General features: G+C 39.6%; 1 protein-coding gene and 1 long non-coding RNA gene across 6 annotated transcripts in view; one reads left to right on the top strand and one right to left on the bottom strand.

The window, feature by feature from the left end:
* VPS13A (vacuolar protein sorting 13 homolog A) overlaps positions 1–7,334 on the bottom strand; it is a 99,901-nt gene extending 92,567 nt beyond the window's left edge. For all 5 annotated transcript variants that reach the window (XM_052700747.1, XM_052700748.1, XM_052700745.1 and 2 more), the window contains exons 1-2: positions 7,188–7,334; positions 367–410 (exon numbers count right to left, since the gene is read on the bottom strand). In XM_052700747.1, coding sequence (XP_052556707.1) covers positions 367–410; positions 7,188–7,287 — 144 coding nt within the window. In that variant the 5' untranslated portion in view covers positions 7,288–7,334. The remainder of the gene's footprint in view (positions 1–366; positions 411–7,187) is intronic.
* A 230-nt stretch (positions 7,335–7,564) lies between these two features.
* LOC128089404 (uncharacterized) lies at positions 7,565–10,745 on the top strand. The gene is made up of 2 exons (XR_008210504.1): positions 7,565–7,720; positions 10,323–10,745. It is a non-coding gene; the product is annotated as an uncharacterized LOC128089404 (long non-coding RNA).
* Positions 10,746–20,798: the final 10,053 nt, after the last annotated feature.

Genomic DNA, 20,798 nt, shown 5'->3' on the forward strand with positions numbered 1-20,798 from the left:
AAACAATGAGCTTCTGATTTAGACTGTTAAGCCATGCACACTCCCCACAGCAAATTTCTACCCCATATGCTACAGAAAAAAATACAGCTTCCAGTATTCTTATTTATTTATTTAAATCCATTCCTACATGAGTTTTCTCTTTGCAAATATCTGAATTGAAGCCAGTAAGTATATAGGTTCATCTTCAACTTAATCTCAAACTCACAAGATAAGTACAAAAAAAAAAATAAAAATAAAAATAAAAAAAAGCGAGTTTTCATATAAGTTGCTGTACATCCTATAATACAAACCAGAAAAAAAATCAACCAAAAAGTGTCCTATAATAATTTTTTTTGCAAGTTTGTGTCTTTGCTTTCATTGTCTTACCAGTGCATTTTCTTTTATTTCAAGATTTTTCAGCGCTACAGCTCCTAAAATCAAAAAAAGTCAATAAGTAAAACTACAGTAAGCAAAGTAGTAACAGTGCACATTTAACAAGTTTTATCCATGAAGGCATCCATAACCCACATCTCAAATATTCACAAAATATTATTAAGAATACACTGCCCGTTTCCATTACGAAACAATCTTTCTCTGAGATTTGCTTGTGGATCCTCCATGGAAAAGAACCCAAGATTACTCAAAGTAAATCAATGGAGATGATCCTAGAGGTTTTTTTCAGCCTTGATTTTATGATGGTTGAATTTCATAAGGACATATCTGAAATTAAAAGTTTGCTTCTTTTTCTTCGACCATCTGCTTCTCAGGCTTGTGGAAAGCCATGTTACAGCTTTAGCTTTACTCTGAATCTTTTCTCCCTGAGAAGATCTGAGATTTGCAAGTTGCTTTTAAGCTTTATGACAGTTCACAGGAAGCACTGCAGTACACCCAATTTTTGAATGTCATAAGACAAGAATAACTTCAGTATCCTGTAAATACAGAAAATTCTAATTGCAGAATATGTTTTTACAACATGCTCAGTGTCAGACACTTGACATCATAGAAGAACATCAGAAAGATGCACGAAATTCATCTTTTGAAAGCACACATAGTTTGAAGAAACATCTGCAAATTCTCTGAGAAGAGGGAACATTTGCTACTGCTATCTTTGAATTAGTTGCATATTCTTAACACTTGCACATGGAACAGACACTTGATATTACCAAACAGAGGCATGAATGAGATTCAGAAAACAGGAAGTAAATTACAAACCCAGAAGGGAACACAGCCTGAGATAGCAAGTAAGATTTGATTGACCCAGTAATATTTTCCTTTTGGACACCCAAGTTAAAAGTGGCCAAACACATCAGGAGACTGGGCCTCCAACTACAGTAAGTATTCTTGCAGTTAGATGGTGATGATGGCTTTGGACAGTACTCAGGGTAGAGCCAATTTGGGGAAACGATATCAGAATTGCACTCCTTGGAGTTGGTTCCAGTCACTGAATTGCTGTTGTACAGATTTTCAAGTGAACTTGAAGCATACTATGGTGCTTACAAAATACTAAGTTTCTAATTATTTAATGTGGTCATCAGAGTAATCTATACATAGCATTCTTTGGCAGAATTTTATACATTTGATACATGGTACTATCAGCCTATCAAAAGAGATACTTTATGCAGAAAGATGGTTTTGAGCTGCAGGCTCTACTTTTATACCTTACAATTCAAAGATAGTGGCCCGAGCATCTAAAAAGAGGAGGGGAAAAAAAAAAAAAAAAAGGAGAAGAAAGGAAGCATTTCCAATGGTACTCCACAGCCTATGTAGTAGCTATGACAGCTTTTTAGTCTTTGCAGGAAATGACAAGGAGTCGCTTTTATTTATTAGAAGGGTCAGTTCTACACTAAATCTATTTCCTATCAATACTCACACTGCACAGAGCATTTTAACACTCAGTAACAGAAGTTTCATTTCATAAGTGGAAACAAAACAAAACCAAAACATGCATATTTCTTCTCCATGAAGGCTTTACTGATTCATGGTAAGTAATGCTACTGGTACAGGTTTGTGTTTGTGATCTAATTACTGCAGCTTAGATTTTTGCCTCCCAGTTGAGGCAAGTCTATCAGCCATCTCTAAGACTACATGACACATGAAATAGTTTAAATGGCTTTCATTTCTTTCACTTTCACTGAGAGCAAAGTAAGCATTACATTGTCTTTATGAACAGCTTTGGTACATTGTGCATTTTCAGCTGAGACACATTACGGTAAGCTGCAATAACGAAAAGCCCTAATGTTTCTAAATACAAACCATTGCAAAGCATGCAAGGATTATCATCCCGAGCTCTTAAAGAATACTTTTTCACAAGGCAAGCTATGGATCATTTTGCCTGAGCCCATCATACTGGCAGGGAATAAAAACAGCATCAATACTGCTTCAAAAAAAATTTAACAGCTCCAAACAAAGAGTTGGGATGGGGAAGCCAGGTAAATTATTCTTCTTCACTGTTTTTCCCTGTATGTATGATTCTTAAGTTTTAATGCTTTAGTATAAGTAATTAGGATAAATTAGTAAAACTGTGATAATTTCATTTTAATGTGAATTTACTAAACGTTTACTGAAATATCACAACTTTAAAAAAAAAAAAAAAATCGATTGAGGGTGTGAACGGACCAAGCTAACTACAGAAGCATGCAAACGGCTACTGAAGCACCCTGTTTTGTACATATTGGCAACATTTACTTCTGCACTTGACAGTGTGAAGAAGATACAAAGTAAACCTGAACTATTTCCCAGGTGCCAGACCTGATCTGGTTCCCAATTTCAGCACTCATGAGTTGAAACATAGTAACTAATCATACCAGTATTCCTTATGGCAGTCCGCTGTTACACTTGGGAGAGAACATGAATGCAAGTGGACGGTATTCGGACATCGTAATTACACATATATTTAAAGCTACTCTCAGAAACATAAGCCGAGAAAGATAAAATAAAACTTTGGTGTGGGACATAACATAGTTATTGAATTTCAGTGTCCTGGAGTACAGCCAACAGATTTTAATTCATAAGATTCCAAAACACCTCAAGATTTAGGGCTTGCTTTGGGTGGTTTTGGATTTGATCCGTTTCCCAATGAGAAGCAGTTGGCTGTTTCATTGCATTGAACATAATAATACATCCAGATAAAAAGAACGGTTAAAAACTTGCTAACTAAGCAACCTGTAAAACTGTAAATACAGATAAGTTAGTGTTGTATAAATACCTATGGTTAAATGCACAGGATTACAACCAAAACAATAATGCAAGCTAAAACATTCACAAATACCTATAGTTTACAATTTACTGGGCCTATAAAACAAGAAAATTCTTAGCTTCACTGATCTCTGGACATTGCAACTGATTAAACAGAATCAAACATTTGTTAAAATACTTTAATTAATTTAATTAATAATAATAATAAAAATGAAGGTTTATGTTTTAATTTCAGACACTCAAACATCAGCATAATATTTGGTAAAGCATTTCACCGAGAGGCATAACTGAAATTTTGTTATCTATCTCAACAACAGCTAGGCAGGAGAAGGAAACTGATCTTCATAGAAGTCCTGCTCATTTAACCTATGAACTCTAACTTCAATACTGCCCTTGTAAATAAGAAGGGACAGACGTGAGACAGACGAAGGGAAGAGATATCAAACATGACAGACATCAGGAACTTAAAATATCTCTGCTGATATCTGATCTGTATCAAACTGTGCTCCCCACACTTTAATAGGATTTCTGCTTTTTCCAAGACTATCCCATTACTGATAGGATCATAGCTTATGAAACCCTTTGATCACTTCCTACCAACAGCTGCCTTGCCAGTCATTTCCCACTTGTATTTGTGCCACTACTTAGTTGTACTTAAGCATACCTTCCAGATAGAAGCTGGAAGTCTTTGAGGGTTCGAGTGTCTGCCAGACACCTTCTATATTGACATCTCTTGTAAAACAGATCACAAAAGGCAGAAGAAACTACTGATGTATCCCCCATCCAGTCCAAATGACTTTACTACAATGCAGAAACCACACCTGCTGCATGGTATATGAAAGCAGTACATATTTATTACACTAATACACATGACAGAAAATGTAGATTTAAACTTGTGTCAGATATCTGCCTCCATCAGAAGGCTGATGCATCTGTCCCAGACAGAAACACCAGGTATTCAAATAACAAGTTAAGTAAGATATGCTTGAGACATTAGCTAATAAGTAGGTGTGCCCAAGTCAAAAGGGAGTTTTGAAATGCAATCAAAACATTTAATAAGATTCCTTAGGCCCAACCAAAAGAACAAGTAGCTCAATGAACTTCAGTGTAACAACTGTTTGGTCTCTCATAGTGGTTGGAAAGTTCAACAGTTTTTCACTTTCTCAAGTGAAAACCTTCCTCAAGACAAAAAGCAACATATCAAATGACTTCAGTAATTCCTTCAGGAATTAAAGTATAACTTCATGAACTGTGAACCACTTAAAAAACCTAACTAGATATCTAACCTGTTCTTCTTAGAAAACTGTATTAACATGCAATAACTTGCCTAAGTGCCACTTTCTAAATGAAGGCCAGGACAAGACAAGTTTTACATCGCCAGCTTTCCCAGAACTATTCATTAAATAGCATTCCTTGGTGGCTGCCAAGCATGGTAAGCAACACTTTATTCAGTTGTTCTTAAGGAAATCTTTTCTCAAGGGATAAAAGGGCTTTTCTCATAATATTTTTTTTCTGAGCCATTCCAGTGTTGGCCTTACACATTCAATTAGCCTTTTTAACTTATACAGTCCTTCAACCTCCTTCCTGAATTTCCTTCTATATTTCAGGTCACTGAAGTCTTGCAACTCTTTCAGCTGTGAGCCTGCTTCTGGACATCTCACCTTATGTTTCTTAGATAGTTGGGATTTTTACTCTTCAATATGAGTTTTTTGATGAGCAAAAGAAAACATTTTAAAGCATTTCTATTTATTATTGTGTACATGTGCATTGGTAGAAGCAGTGTCATCATACAACTTTTTGATACAAATTGAACTTCAGTGATTTTCATATGACATCCTGACTTCTCTCATTATGCAAATTTAAAATGAATGATAAGCACGTTCCAAAAGGTCATGAATAAAGCTCCCAAATTCCCAAAATACGGAGGGAACTGTTTGTACATGTTCAGAGCCTACCAACACAATGTTACCAGTCTTAATGTTAACAAGCTAGCTATAAAATACACAGTGACGTAATTCCTTCAACACAACATCTGAAGGGGAAGGTATTTATGATTGGGTATTTCATCCAACAGTCCTGACAATATACAGACCTTTTAAGATTTAATAAAAAAACACATGCAGTGCCATGGCATCCAGACGGTACACGGTTCATACAGCAAGTGGGAAGTAAGGCACTTTCACAGCAAGTAGAAAAATCTGCAAACGTACTAACCTAATACAAAATTTAAAGAAAAAAAAAAAAGTGCTATTTTTTCTATTAAAATAATAATAATAATAATAAAATCTAGTTCCACAACTTCAGTTATAAGAAACACAGTGAAAGTAACAGTAAACTTCATAAGGAACTATATATACGTATATATATATATATATATATATATATATATGTATGTATAAGGAACAGGGACAGTAAAAAAAAAAGTAAAATTCTGCTACCCCTACTAATAGCTACTGCCTTTTAGTTGGAAGAATGTACTTTCTTGGTCCTCCAAGCTCTCTGGAGTGAAAAAGATAATGCAGAACAAAACACCACTAAGCACAATGGAAGTTGCACGTGCATCAGACTTCATCCCTGGTAGAACACAAAAAAATAACATTCTTCACACGACCATTCAAAGATGTTACACAGCAGTTCTCTAGGCATCTCAGATCAAGAGGTAATCACATAGCTATTCCTACACGCAGCTAGTATACAAACTGTGTATAATATGCACCTAATCTGCTAAGAGCTGCCCCACAGACGCATGAGCTGTCAGGACAAACCACCACTCATATATGGGGCTGGAAAAACAAGTTTTGTTTGTGACACATAAGCATAGCCCAGAATTTGTACAGAATATCCTGTATTTTACAATGAATACTTTTCCTGCCTTCCATGAATAGAAACTGTGATAACTGAATAACTTTGTTTCACATACAGTGTGACTCACTTCTGCCAAAACATGCAATAATTCAGTTCTTTCAAAGAAAGCGCAATCAACGAGCATACAACATTCATCCTTAATGCCACAGACTGACTTTCTCTGTGTGCTGGTGCAGTTTTAAGGTTCCATACAGAGTCTGAAGTTCATGGAGATCCTATCAAGACTTGAATAGCTGATGGCATATCACTGCAGAGAGGAAACCAAATAAAAAAAAAAACACCATTCCAGATAACAGAAGAGCGAAACAAAAACGTCCAAGACTTTTTGCGTCTTCAGGAGAAAGCCTGAAGGAGCTTCAGGAGAAGCCTCCAGAATCTGACCTACGTATGTGAAGGCCTAATAATGGAATTAATAGGCAAGGAACAGACTGGGGTGCTTCATACCAGCAAACGTTTTAAAAAAACTTTACCTCCACTTGCTTTTGCTGGTGTTGCAGACACCCGGAATGCATATTCACAGCTGACTCAGGAGTGCCTGCACACGCACCTGTTATGCGTGGGTGTCTTCTTCTTTCACGCTTATTTTTCACAACACATAGAGGCTGCCACCGCTGCCTTGTCACAGCAAACTGCAGGCGGAGCACCGCCCGGGACACGCCGCTGTTCCGACGCCTCGGCGCAAGCAATGGAGCGCGGCCGCTGCCCCGGACTCCCGCACCACGGCAGCTATCGCGAAGTGCTGCCTGCGCCTGCACCTCCACCATCGCACTGCCGATATGAAAACGCGACCGAGACCGACCCCGGTTACTTTTAGTTTCTTACTCCCGGACGGGAGCAGATCGATGGAACCGGCGTGCGGCGGGTTTCCGCCGGGAAGGCTTCCCCGCAGGCATGGCAGAGACGAGGACGTGGCGCGGGCGCGTACAGCCGGGGCCGCTCCCCACCGGGCGCCTCTCCCTGCCGCCCGTGCGGCGCCCCCCCGCCGAACCGCGTCCCTGCCGAACCGCCCCTGCTCCTCGGCGATCGTTCCGCACGCTAAAGCCCGAGCAGGTCGTGGGGACGGCGGAGCGCGGCGCGGCGCAGCGCGACTCCGCACGGCCCGAGCAGGGCACGCCGCCCGACTCTCTCCCGAGCGCGGCGGCTCGTACCTCCCCAGATGCCCAACTTCAGCTGGGAGCTGTCTAGGTTCACCACGTAGTCTCCGAGGAAGCGGTTCAGGACGTCCACCACCAGCGATTCAAACACCATCCTGAGACCCCGCCGCTCCTCCGGCCTCCGCCCCGGCGCGGCCCAGTCACGGCCCCGCCCTGCCCCCCGCCGCCCTTACTGCGGCTCCCCGCCCCGCCCCGCCCTGCCGCCCGAGAGGCGTGTCCCTCTCGCCACGCCCACCTGCTGTCCGCTTTCCTGGAGCCGCGCGCAGGCGCGCTGAGGGTCTCTCGTGGGCGCGCAGGCGCGGTGTAAGGCGGGTGGGCGCGGGCGGGGTGAGGGCGGGGGCGGCGGGCCTTTTTCAGGGCTCGGGGTGGGATTGTGAGGGGCGTTCGGCTCTCGGAGTGTCGATGAGATTTCAGGCGGAAGTGGGAAGTTATCATGTCGGCCATCCGGCGTGGGGTCTGCTTTAAGGGATGGAATACCTTGTCCTCGGAGCTTAAACGTTGTAGTAGTCGCGGTTTTTAACGCTTGAGTATGTATGTATTTCTTTAAAGAACTGCATTTTTCTTCAGGCTAGGTAAGGGTTGAAGCTACTGCTTCTCTTCACCCTTTGCAGTGGCTGGGCTATTATTAGCAGCGTGACTAAACCTGGTTGAATTTCAGATGCATCTCCAGAAGCTGGCCGTCTGCAGCCTGCTGGGCTGGGATCTGTGGAATGGAGCTTGGGAACTGGGTCACAGGCACCCTCGGCAAAGGTTTCGGTGTGCCTAGCTGCCTCTGTGCATTTATTGAATGGGAGGACATAATTATGTTCCGGCTCTATCCTGGAATTGCCATCATTAGGCTTAAAATTAGATCTACGAGTAAGATAAACCCTGGAGTTTTTATGTGTGTTGTATTGGGTTAATTGGGTTTTGGCAGCATGGGGACTCTGCAAAAGGACCAGGGGCTCCTGAGTGAGGCAAAGCTAGCTCCGGGCAGCAGGCTGTCCTCCTGCTGGCCAAGGTAGAGCCCATTGGCAGCACTGGCGATGCCTCTTATACATTTAGAAAAGGGAAAGGCAAGTATGCAAATGTGAGAGGGCAGCTCTCCAGCCTTCAAGGTCACTGCAGAAGAAGGAGCTGTAGGCCTGAAGCAGAGCTTACTGCAACCCAGGAGAGGCCTGTGGAGGAGAAACTCTCCCCTGTAGCCTGCAGTCACTGCACAGAGCACGTCTCCACATGCAGTTGTGAAGGAGTCCGCAGGGCAGCAGTGGCTGAAGCGAAAAGGAAACACAGTCCATGCAGAGCCCTGCAGGAGAACCTGCAGTGGAGCTGCAGGATCCCTGTTGGAGCAGTCCATCATGATATGGACAGGACTCATGCTGGACCATTTTATAAAACAGCCACGAGCTTGAGTGGAGGAAGAGTGTGAGGAAGGGGTGGCAGAGGTGACATGATCTGACTACGGCTTTCAGTTCCCATCTGCCTTCCAATGCTTAGGTAGGGCAATGGAGGAGGCAGAAGAGCGCAGGGCGGACAACTGAGGCTGGAAAGAAGGCAGGACTGGGGAAAGGTCTTAGCTTAGCTCCTCAATGTCCTACTTTATTTTTTAGTTGGCAATAAATTTAATTAAGATTCTCCAAGTTGAATCTGTTTTGCATATGAGGCTAATTGAGGGGTGATATCCCTGTCCTTAACTCAACCCAAAAGCTCTTCCATCTCATCTTATCCATCTGACTAGTTGAGATGATCTGGTTGAGATGAAAGAGTAGCAGGGTGAGCATCTCACAAGCAGCCAAGGTCAGCTCACTGCAAATACCATGGGGAAAGAAGAAAATTCAGGAACATCTCTCTGTCTCCTGTCATTAATGACACTTGTCAGTTATTCATTATAGTGAAATGCAATGATGTAAGCAACAATGAAACATGCTTATAAGTATTTTTGAAAGATAAAATGTGCTGAAATGATGTCAGCTGCAGCATGTTTGTTCGGTGTGGGCTGTTTTCTTGCTGAAATCTTTAGGCTGGTTTCTACTTATCACATCACTTGCAGGGCGGAAAGAGAGCATTGTTCTTTCTCTTCTCTTACCAAAAGTGAATTAAATATAACTATACACATTCAAAAGCTTATTTTGATATATATACGACATATATAAAAATATATTTCAGAAGTTCTGTCATGTTAGAATCAGAGAATCATGGAATTGCTCAGTTGAAGATGAATGTTTTGCTTCATTTTAACTAGGTGATCTGAAAAGTCCCTTCCAAGCCCCAGCCCTTCTGTGATCTCCTCTTCACAGTACAAAGAATTAGCATTAAGTTAAAGGTTCATTTCTCTCTATGCCTATAAAGCCTTTGTGATAAGAAAGAGGTGATAAATATTTAAAATTTGAGAAGAAAAACCCACAAAATGAATATGGTAGACTTTTTAATTTGATGAAAACTGTAGGTAGATTTGTAGAAAGAAAGACTTACAGAAGATTGATCCATAAGCAATAAAGCAAGGAGTCATGCCAAAACAGTGGGCAGAGGCCATAAATATCGTAAGTTCAGAGAGTGAATAGGAACTTGATGGGAATTCAGATTATGTGCAGCTTTTAAATAAGGCCTAAAAATTTAATTAGAACTTAGGATGAATTAGTATCTCGATTTAGTTGCTGACTGTTATTCCTTAAAGATCAATTATCAAACAACTGTTTTAGAGTATACTTGCACTATGTTTGGGCACTTCCACTTTATATTACGTAAAGAAGATATTATATATTATATATTGTCTGTGTTCAGATAGCGACTTTGAAAGAAAATATGTTCCCTACTGATAGTTGTAAGATATTATTCTGTAAGATATTATTCTGTTAACGTCTGTGTCTCAAAGCTTGCTGGGGACACAGATGGACTTGTTCAAGTCCCGAGCAAGGATTGTGAAATCCTTTGTCTGAAGGACACAGATGAACAAGGCCAGGCAAGTCCTGGGCAAAGGTTGTGAGATCCCTTGTGTGGGGGGATGCAGATGGACAAGGCCAGGGGCAATGAGAGTGAGATGAGCTGCAGCTAAATAGCTGTGAAGTGCTCCTTTCTGCACCTATCTCAGGATGATGGCCATCTCAGGGGGTACTCAGTGACTTTTGCTCGAGGCCCATCCTTGTCAGGTAGGCAGGAGAACAAGGAGGACAAAAGAGGAACTGAAAACCTTGAGGAAAGTTTCTGGCAGCAGATTCCCCATGAAGAAGAACTGAGGTTTCTGGCAACAGATTCCTCATGAAGAAGAAGAGGGATTCCTGATGATCAGATTCCTCGTGAGGTGACTCCTGCATGTTGTCGAACTCTCCTGTGCCTGCTGCCTGAGCGCTGCTGCTGCTTCAAGGATTGGCTCCTCGACTTCCTCGTCTACCTGCTTGCTATCTCCTCCTGTGTCTGCCTGGGACCTTCAAACGCCATGCAACAGGGTGCTGCTGGATCCTGCTGGTGACTATCCTCGCTAACTGCAACTCTTGCTTCTTTCCCATCTTTTCTATGACCCTCCTTCCCTTCCCCGTCTCCCTGATTAGGTTTGGTAATAAACTGGATGGAACAACATATGAGCCATTGTTTGTTAATCTCACGCCAGGTACACAGATATTAAAGAACCTCATCTCTCTCTTATAAATTGGAGCGAGACAATAGTCTCGCTGAAATGCTTTATCTAAAATACTAAAAGACTGACAGAAATGATACACTTTAATTCCTTTATATATTAATACATGAATACGTATCATGTTTCTTGACCCTTGCTTTTACTGTAGCATGTATTTAGGTACTTAGCCTCAGCCTGCTGCCTTTGTAATATGTCAACCCTCCAACATGCAGAATTATTATTATTATTAAATGAAGCAACAGCTTCATTTAAGGAAGCACGTTTTTATCATGGGTATTGTTGCTGTTCTTTGTCAACACAAGGAATGGGAGAGAGGCTGAAAGAAGTAAACAGGCAACTTTAAAGAAAAAAAAAAAAGTTATGCTATCATACTGGCGCTTTGATTCCTTCAAAATGCATTATGTATTGTTTGAAGAAATTGCAATCTCTGCATTTCCTATTCTTAGGTTTAGCACTTTCTTCTCTTGAGAAGCAACAATAGCAAAAATAAACATTTCAATATGAAACTATAATGTGGTGAGCAAGGTGGGTGCATCAAATGTAACTGTCTGTGCACTAATACGTGTATGTAAGAGCACACTACAACAGTCTTTCTGTAGATATCTTACACAAAGACATAAATATCGTAAGAGGTCTTTTGAGAAAAATATGAACATAGGAACTCCTTACTTTGTGACTACTCTACATGTGTGTTTTCATGTTCAGCTGTGAGAGAGCTGACTGTTAAAATCATCTACACTTTCCTCCTATCAGTTTACTCTTCCAAAGCTGGGCTTTGGTGGCACGTATCTTCACATATCCTATTCTTTTGGCAGTCAGTTTTCCAAATTATCTTCCCTTCATCAGTCTGAAGCTACATAGATTATAGGTAAAGCACCTTCTTCTTATTCAAATGTTCTGCTGAGGGCATTCTTAAGTTAGAAAAACAGAGGTGTCCTAGGTTGAATGGCATTCATACTCATGGAATCATGTAACAGTTTAGATTGGAGAGGACCTTACTGATCTCCTAGTTCTAACCCCCTGCAATGGGCAGCGTTGCCAACCACCAGCCATGGATGCTTGGGATCCTATCCAACCCGGCCTTGAATGCCTCCAGGGATGGGACATCCAGAACCTGTGCCTCACCAAATTCTGTGTTTAAAAAAAATAATAATAAATAAATAAATAAATAAATCCTAATGGCTAACTTAAATCTCCTCTCTTTTGGTTTAAAATTTTAAATTGTTATCCCTCCACTGCAATCCACTGTCCATGAGAGAAGTACATCTCTACAAGGCACTCCAATATGAATTCCAACGTGACTCACAGAGTGAGAGCATAGTTGAGTTGGAAGGGACCTCAAGGTAAAATTTTCATTTTTTACTGCAGCATTTTCTTTTTTGTATTCTGTGCACTCTACTGCACAAGACATTTGTGAATCTTGACAGCAGGCAGCTAGCATTGAAGCTTTGCTGAAAAAACTGCTTGCTGTTGATGAAGGGGTAAGTCTAATGTGGAAAACCATGCATAAGAATATCATTTAACCTAGTTATTTTAACTAAATCCAGAATCAGAAACAATTGCACATTTGCCAAGGCAAGGAGGTTCAATCTATTTTCCTCTCATCCTTCTTCACGAGCTACAGTTCACAGTACCAACAGGTGCATGATTTCAACCCCAGCTGGGCAGTAGCTGAAGATTTGGGAAAGAAGTACATCAAACAGAGTAGTACCCAGTAAGTACCTGTCCGATCAAATTAACAAAAATTTCTCCATGGGATTTCCATGAAATCTGAGAGCGCTGTCTGTATATACGACACAGTCACAAACAAGTGGACAGCAATTGTTCCACTTGATCTAGTGTTATCTATGTTCCTGGAGACCCCATAGGAATCCATTAACAATCTTTTTTCTTTTTTTTTCTTTTCTTTTTTTTCCCCCAAATTTATAATTAAAGTTGCTGATACCATGGTAACTCTTCTCTCCCACAGCAAAACTGGATGAGTTTTAGCAGCCAGGTTTCTGATTCAAGTTGTGCTTGGAAGCTGCAGCTTTCTTTGAGCAGACTGGGGATCACAGGACTATAGCTTTCTTTTGAGTGCTGCATTAATGCCACTCAAGTTCTACAGAAATGACTCAACATCCCACAGGCCTGCCAGGATGACAAGTCACTTGCAGGATACAGTGCTGGCTTCGCTACAGAACAACTACTGACAGCCTTCTTAATCCCATCCTGAAGTTCACACAAGTAAATCTACCAACATAAGAGATGTGAAAGATATTTCTGATTATTTTTGTCATCATCAAAAACATCTATCTTCCAGAACCAAATGAAGTCATGTAACTAGGCATTCTGACATCATTCCATTTATTTTCATCTTCATGAATACAAAATGTTTAATATTGTCTCTTCCACATTGCAGCCAGCACTTTGAAAATGGCTTAGGTTCAAAGAAGCAAGAAGAGTGGTGAGTAAAACAGGAAGGGCTGTGAACCTCACTTTATCTACCAAACTAGAATTCCATTAATTGTACAGGGATGTCAAAATTAATGAATTATTTTAGAACGCACTCATAACTGCAGTGAAACCACTCACTGCAGGGAAGTCTTTTTTCTAAGTCTCTCAGAGCTCTATGATTTTAATCTCTTCAGAATCAGCTGAATCATGGTGCAACAACAGACTGTTGCACAACCATTTCCCTCAGGACAAAGTGGAATGTACATATATCCTAACCTATTTCAATTATGCAAGCAGCAATGTAGTAAATACTGAAAAGTGTAGTAATCTTATAACTCCACATTACTGAGGAAAGTGTGCAAATTGCTGAGGTTTTTGAAACTCAGAGTTAAAACCACTCCTGGATTTCCCTTCTGATCACTGCATGCTATAAAATCTTTGAGGGCTGATTGGCAGTAATACATTTTAGCTTAATTTTGAACCTAGTTCTTGCAGTTCTGTGAACAAACTAGAGAATAAATACATTCTTCCTGCCATCATCAAATAAATATGTTCTGGTGCTTTGGAAAAACAGAAACCTTCAAAGTCCTGTAGGCTACTGAACACATTATTTTAATGGGAGTGTCTCTGATCTTCAGGTTTAATTCAGCAGATCCCTAATGCGGACTGCATCTCTCTCCCTGTTAGATGAGAACTGCCCTCTCTAGCTGATGCTTGCTGTATTTGACAACATAATCTGGAGGTGCACTGCATACAGTGTAAAATACAGTCTTAAATCTGACTAAGGTAAATAGTACTCGAAGTAATAATTCATGGATGTAATTATTTCTATTTCAGATGTCATTTTCAAATAGTAAAGTGTGAAGTCCTTTTTATGTTCCTTACTCATTCTTAATCTTGCAAACCAATAGCATTACCCTAAAATAATTAATTTGCAAACCTTGTCCTATGATTTTGCTGTGAGGAAAAATCAGTAGTGGATAGATCACTTAAAACTGTAACAATCAGTTAATTCCAAGAGAGGCACAAGTTTTTGCCAAAGATTGTGTCAGTTTTCATTGTAATTCCTTTATTAGGATCTTTAAGTATCAAAACCTTTAGATCTTTAGATGTCATTAAAAACAAAAGCTCATTAAAAATAAGAATTTTTCCTATTTTTAGTAACTGCAATTCACTGCTTTTGGAATTTCCCTGGGACTTCAGGGAAAATTAGGCATAAAATTAATGCCTTCTGCTTTAAATGCAGTAGCTAGCAGGAAAATGCTTCTTGTCAAACTGCACAGCATTCTCCTTTTCGAGTACATTCTTACACTGGATGAAATCTGAAGCTGAAAACAGCAAAATTTTATCAGACGCTCACAGCTGCTGATGGTAGATCAGCATTTTTCTGGAGATGATACACATTTGTTTTTCCAAGTTATCTAGGACGTCACTGAGGAGTTATTGTGACTACTAAATTCAATCAGTGATGAATTTGAAGCTCAGTTCATTGCAAACAGAACAGTGTGACATGTTCTTTTCATAATGGGCAGTACTTTCTTGTGAGAATGTATCATAGTTCTTACCTGTTTCATGTGAACTTAGTGGAAATGTCTGCACATCATTGTTTATAAAAGATTTCTTATGCATTTACTTTGAAATTTCTTCTTTTTGTGTTGTTAAGGCCGAATCTGCATGGAATAATGATTCCTTTGCAAATGTCTCAGGAATTCAGAAATGCCATGCTGAGGGTTTTGCTGTGTACTTAATCCATGTGATTAAATACATCTTTTTACCTTTAAGCTGATGTTTTCCTGGTTTTATTTTGGTAGTGTAATAATTTAATTGCAATTTTAAATTATTGTTGCTATATTTTACTTTTCTTCTTATTAATAATAACTACGCTTTTTGTTTCATAACCAGCAGGCAAGACTTTTTAACATTCTTCAAAGATATCTTAATTCATGTAGGACATTCCCATAGATGTTAGAGATACTGGCCAGACAGCACAAACACCATATAGTCAGCAGGAAATGCACTAAGTGAAATTGAAGTCTAAAAAGCAATAGGCAAGAGATATTTTTCTAATATATTTGGCTTACTGACAGATCTTCTAATTGATTAAAAGAACTGATGAAGTACTATATTTAAAATCACCAGTACTGTTTTGATATAAATAAATGCAGTTTACAGCAGATTTCAAATGTTTGCATTTCATTTAAAAATCACTAAATCACTCATAGCACTGAAAAGCAACATGACTTGGAAGAAAAAATAGAATTGAAAATACTTTATTTGCATTTACAAAATAGTACAAATTTGTCTTACCAGCTGGAAATTGTAATGTAGCATTGTTGGCAGGAAGAATTTATAATGTCACATTGAACATATTTTGTTTTGCTTTCTTGTCTTGCTCTAGACTCATGAAAGTTCTTGTCAGGCAATACAAGGCATCACAAAAAAAGCACAGTTTTCAGTTAAAGCCAGTGGACTGATTCAATAAATTACTATTGATGGGAATGTTTAATTTCAATAAGAGAGTACCATCTTGCCTTTGAGACTGAGAAGCAAAGTACATCACTGTTGTTTCTAGCTGGCCAAGATTTGTTTTATTTCAGAAATGTTAGAATTAAGCCCAGATATATTTCCTATAGTTACAGGCTTTTTGGTAAGTGCATAGGTTGTCACTTGGATTGATGAAAAGTAAATAAACTCTAAATATAGCTTAGATTCAGAATTGTGATATATCCTTAGCTAATTGATGAGCACTTGCTTATGTTTCTGCATTATGGGATCCAATGTTGTTTTTAAAATCAGCATATCGTTCAAATGTCTTTCATTTATATGATTCCTAATGCCTACTATGTTGAAAAAAATTAATCTTCATTTTCAACAAGAACTTTTTTATTGTCTTCAAGTGGCTTGAACTTGATCTTTAAGTATTTTTGTTTCATTGTAATGCGCACCTTACTAGCTAGTAAAAAAAAGTAAATTAACTCAAAATATATCTGTGCTTCTCAGAGCAGATGTATAACCAGGTTTCAGAGGTGATAAAAAGAGAGATTTTTTCTTATTTAAGGAATCTGTATAGAATTTCTTGTAAATTCAGGAACTACAAGTGTGCCTGGATTGACAGCAAGTTTAGAGGAAAAGATCTGAGAAGGCATAAGCTGATATGGAGAAGTCTTGTAATCACATATCTTTTAAAATAAAAAACAAACAAACAAAAAAATGTTCCATACCTATGGATTGCATTTTCAGGCAGACGAAAGCCTTTTAATAATAGCAACAGTTCTTTCCAGCAAATAGACTTATGAGATTTCCAGCTTAAAATGTAGATCATGGAAGACCATTAATTGACCCCAAAGACTGCCAGATAAATAATTCTTTCTTTGTTTTTAACTGTTTGAGGGGAAAATTTTCCACCTTTAATTCTTTCCCTATTACTTTTCTAGAACTTTATTGCTGGGGCTGATCAGAAAAATTGTCAACCATTTATAAGAGTTCTGTGGAAATGCATGCTTAGAGATGAAGTTTGTTAGGGAAAAAAAAAAAAAAAAAGTGAGATGTCAGAAGAAAGGAAAAGAATGCATGGAATACAAAGTATGAGCTTGTACTATGACCATGACTTTGCTGTAAGTGATCTGAAACATCTAAGCTTATTTATCCTTTGAGTTGTTAGACCTACTTCAAATGTACCTATGCTGTATTTCTACTATAACTTGGAGTATTTTGAAGCTCATTGCTGGCTTTTACTTTTTCTGTGTATAAAACGCAGGAAAAGATCTGCTCTAGGAGGAGTTCCAATTAAGAAGAAAAAGCAACAATAATAACAACAGAAAGAATGGCAAACTTTAGAAACTGACCTTAAAAGTGGCACTTCATGGACCACCCCATACATGCTGATGCACATTCCTGAACAGATAAGTTTTGCATTTGTTTTTGCTATCTGTTTTCAGAGAACAGCATTAGTGTCATTTTCATGCTCCTGGCAGTGAAATATAGAGAATGTTACCACTGATTCCAGCAGGAATGTCATCAGTACACCAGTATGGTAATTTTGAATACTGGAAATACAGGTTACATTCATTTGATGTGATAAATTTACACAAAATAAATCAGCATTAATGAAACTGTTGTGGAAATGATGACGCAGGGATATACCAACATGTCAGCCCCACAACTATGCCAGGGAAGACAATGGAACAGATCCTTCTGGAAGCTATGCTGAGGAACATGGAAGATAGGTAGATGATAAGAGAGAACCTGCATGGCTTCATCAAGGGCAAGTTCTGCCTGACCAACCTAATGGCCTTCTGTGACAGTGTAACAGCAATGGTGAACAAAGGAAGAGCCACTAATGTCATCGCTCTGGTCTTCAGTAAGGCCTTGGAAATGGTTCACCACAACATCCTTCTCTCCAAATTGAAAATATATGGATTTGATGGGTGAGAAACTGGTTGCAAGATCTTAGCCAGAGAAGATGGTCAATGGATCCTGGTGGAGATTAGTGTGAATGGTGTTCCTCAGAGGTCAGTACTGGAACTGGTGCTCTCTATGATCACATTGCCAGTGGGACTGAGTGCGTCCTCAGCAAGTTTGCAGATGACACCAAGCTGTGCTATGCAGTCAATATGCCTGATATATGGGATGCCATTCAGAGAGTCCTAGACAGACTCAAGTAGTGGGCCGAGGAGAACTTCACGAGCTTCAACAAATCCAGGCATAAAGTCTTGCACCTGAGTTGTGGCAACCCCAACTATCAGTTCAAACTGAGCGGAAAAAAGGATTGATCATAGGCCTGATGAAAAGGTATTGTAGTTTTGAAACAGTTTCATCATGACAGGGGTCCTTCTACTCCTTCTGGCTGTCCCCACTGTGGGGAAAGAGAGACCAGCGGAGAAAGTAACATCAGTTCGATTGAGATAAAGAGACAACTAATTTACTAAAATGGTAAATGAGTGTGAGATAATGCAGAGTAATTAGGAGTAATAAATCAAATGAACAAACAAGGAGAATGAAAGTCTCCAAACTGTTCAGCATTCATGGCTGACTGGCTGAAAAAAGACAGTTCTTTTGGCTGAGAGCTGTTTTATATCCTGGAACTGGAAACCACACCAGAAGTATTGAAACTTTATGAGAATCACATTCTCCAGGAACCAGAAACTTGAAGAACAGAAACCGGAGGTCTCCCCGGCAGACCTCCATGTTTTGACAGATATCTGTCTGATGAATACACGTGGAAAATCATAGCAAAAGGACTTGGGATAGCAGGCTGGGCATGAGCCAGCAACGTGCTTTTGCAACCCAGAAAGCCAACGATATCCTGAGCTGCATTGAAAGAAGCATGTCCAGCAGGTCAAGAGAGGTGATCCTGTCCGTCTGCTCTGCTCTGGAGAGACCTCACCCTGGAGTACTGCATCCAGATGTGGAATTCTCAGCACAGAAGAGACATCAAACTATTTGATTGTGTCCAAAGGAGGGACAAAAAATACAGGGGATGGAACACCTGTTCTGTGATGACAGGCTGAGAGAGCTGGAGCTATTCAATCTGTAGAAGAAAAGGTTCCAAGGAAACTCAATAGCAGCCTTTCATATCTAAAGATGGGCCATGAGAAAGAAGGTGACAGACTATTTTTGCAGGATCAGTTGTGGGAATACAAGGGGAAATGATTTCGAACTAAAAGAATGGAGGTTTAGTTTGGATATAAAGAGAAATTTCTTTTACAGAAAGGATGATGAGGCACTCCAGGGCAGGATGGGCAGGGCTCTGAGCAGCCTGATCTAGCTGTAGGGAGATCCATGTTCATTGCAGGGTAATTGAACTAGGTGACCTTCAGAGTCCCACCCAACTCAACAGATTCTGTGATTCTACAATTATATGAAAATGAGTTATATGATATGGATCCTATTGGCTGAACTGCCTGGAGTTTATTCTAACTGCTATTTTATATAACCCAGACCTGTTCTCTACTAGAGATAGATGCATAGCTACATAGCTAGATACTCCTCTGTCACGGAGTTGACCAGATCAATCTATGTCCGTGACAGGATCAACAGGCCTCCGCCCTCCCCCCCCACCCCAGTCCCACAAAAATGGGAAGGAAGGAAGGGAGGAAAAGAGCAGCGGCAACAATCTATGGAGGAAAACTTATTTTACTATAATATTGGAATACAAAATAACACAATATATACAATTTAATTGAAATTGAGATTAATAAATCAGACAAGATGAGAGAGAGAGAGTTCCAGGGACCGATTCAAACCTGAAAAGCTTGGAACGGCCAGGAAAGCACCCTCCAGTACCCACTGCCAGGCAGCAAGAGAGCGCCCCCCCACCCGGAAGGGCCAGATCCCATGACTGCTGTAATGTACAGGGATAGGTAGCTGGGATTGGGGCAGTGACACTTTAATGCCCTGTACACTACATGATGTTTTGATGTGGAATACTGAAATCCAAAAACAAAAAACAAAAACAAAAACATAGAACCATGACATCCTCTTAATTTCCAGGAATCATTTCATAGAGCTTATTAGCCATCCTCATATTTTTTTTTACTTTCTGCAAGTGAAGCACAACTCCACTTATTTAGCAGCTGTGTGCATTCCTGCTCTGTTGCAGAGGCAGACACCCAGTATGATGCATGTTTACAATGTGTGGCATTTTGCTTCTCTTTATACTTGTTATGTAATTACTGAATATATCTGTGTTTTAACTGAACTCTAAGGATAGTCTACAATGAAGCCTGCACTTTCTGTGTTGCATTCACACTTCAATTGTGCTATTGAATCTTGCTGAAAAAAAATAGTTGTGCTACTGCACCTGTATGACACACTGCAGTGGTGGGTAGGGGTAGTAGTCAGATTCAGCCTGTAAGACTGTTTAGTCTGCTAAATGCATGTCTGCATAAGTTTTTGGTGTGGGAGAAAGTTGGAAGAGAGATGAAAGAAATGAAGTGTGTGGTGACAGATCTGAAGGTCCCAGTATGGATGCCTTTCTTTTATGCCAGTTAGCCAGAAGGAAAATATGACTTCTTCACATAAAGAGTGTGTTACTACAACTGTCTTTTTAGTATTTTTAGGTTTACAGTTCTCACGTGGTTTGGAACAGCTGATAGGAATGTGTTATACAAAAAAAAAAAAAAAAAAAAAAAAAAAAAAAAGACATTACAAAGCAGAACTGTCTGTCTATCCATATAAAACAAGTGGTTTGATAAAAAAAAGATTGTGACAATCTCAGGAACAATTAAGAAGCCTTCACCATAATGAATCCTCTGAATTCTGAAGTTGACACCTCAAAGGTCAGCAGAAATCGGAATGGATGAATGATTTAGCTAGCAAACGACACGCAGAGTAACAGGTCAGCTGCCTTCCTTGCCAAATGTCTGTGATAGCACCATCTGGTGGATGTTTGCAGATTTTTCTAGGTTTGGATTTATGGGAACTTGCACTTTCACTAGTGTATATTCAACAAATAATTACAATTAACTTTAACGACTTGAAGATATTTTGAGTATTTTAAATGAAATTCAAAGGATAAATATAAATTCTTACAACACGAAGGCAATTTTATTTCAGGC

Source organism: Tympanuchus pallidicinctus, unplaced genomic scaffold (assembly GCF_026119805.1).
Source record: "Tympanuchus pallidicinctus isolate F22 unplaced genomic scaffold, pur_lepc_1.0 scaffold4, whole genome shotgun sequence".
NCBI classification, from domain to species: domain Eukaryota; kingdom Metazoa; phylum Chordata; class Aves; order Galliformes; family Phasianidae; genus Tympanuchus; species Tympanuchus pallidicinctus.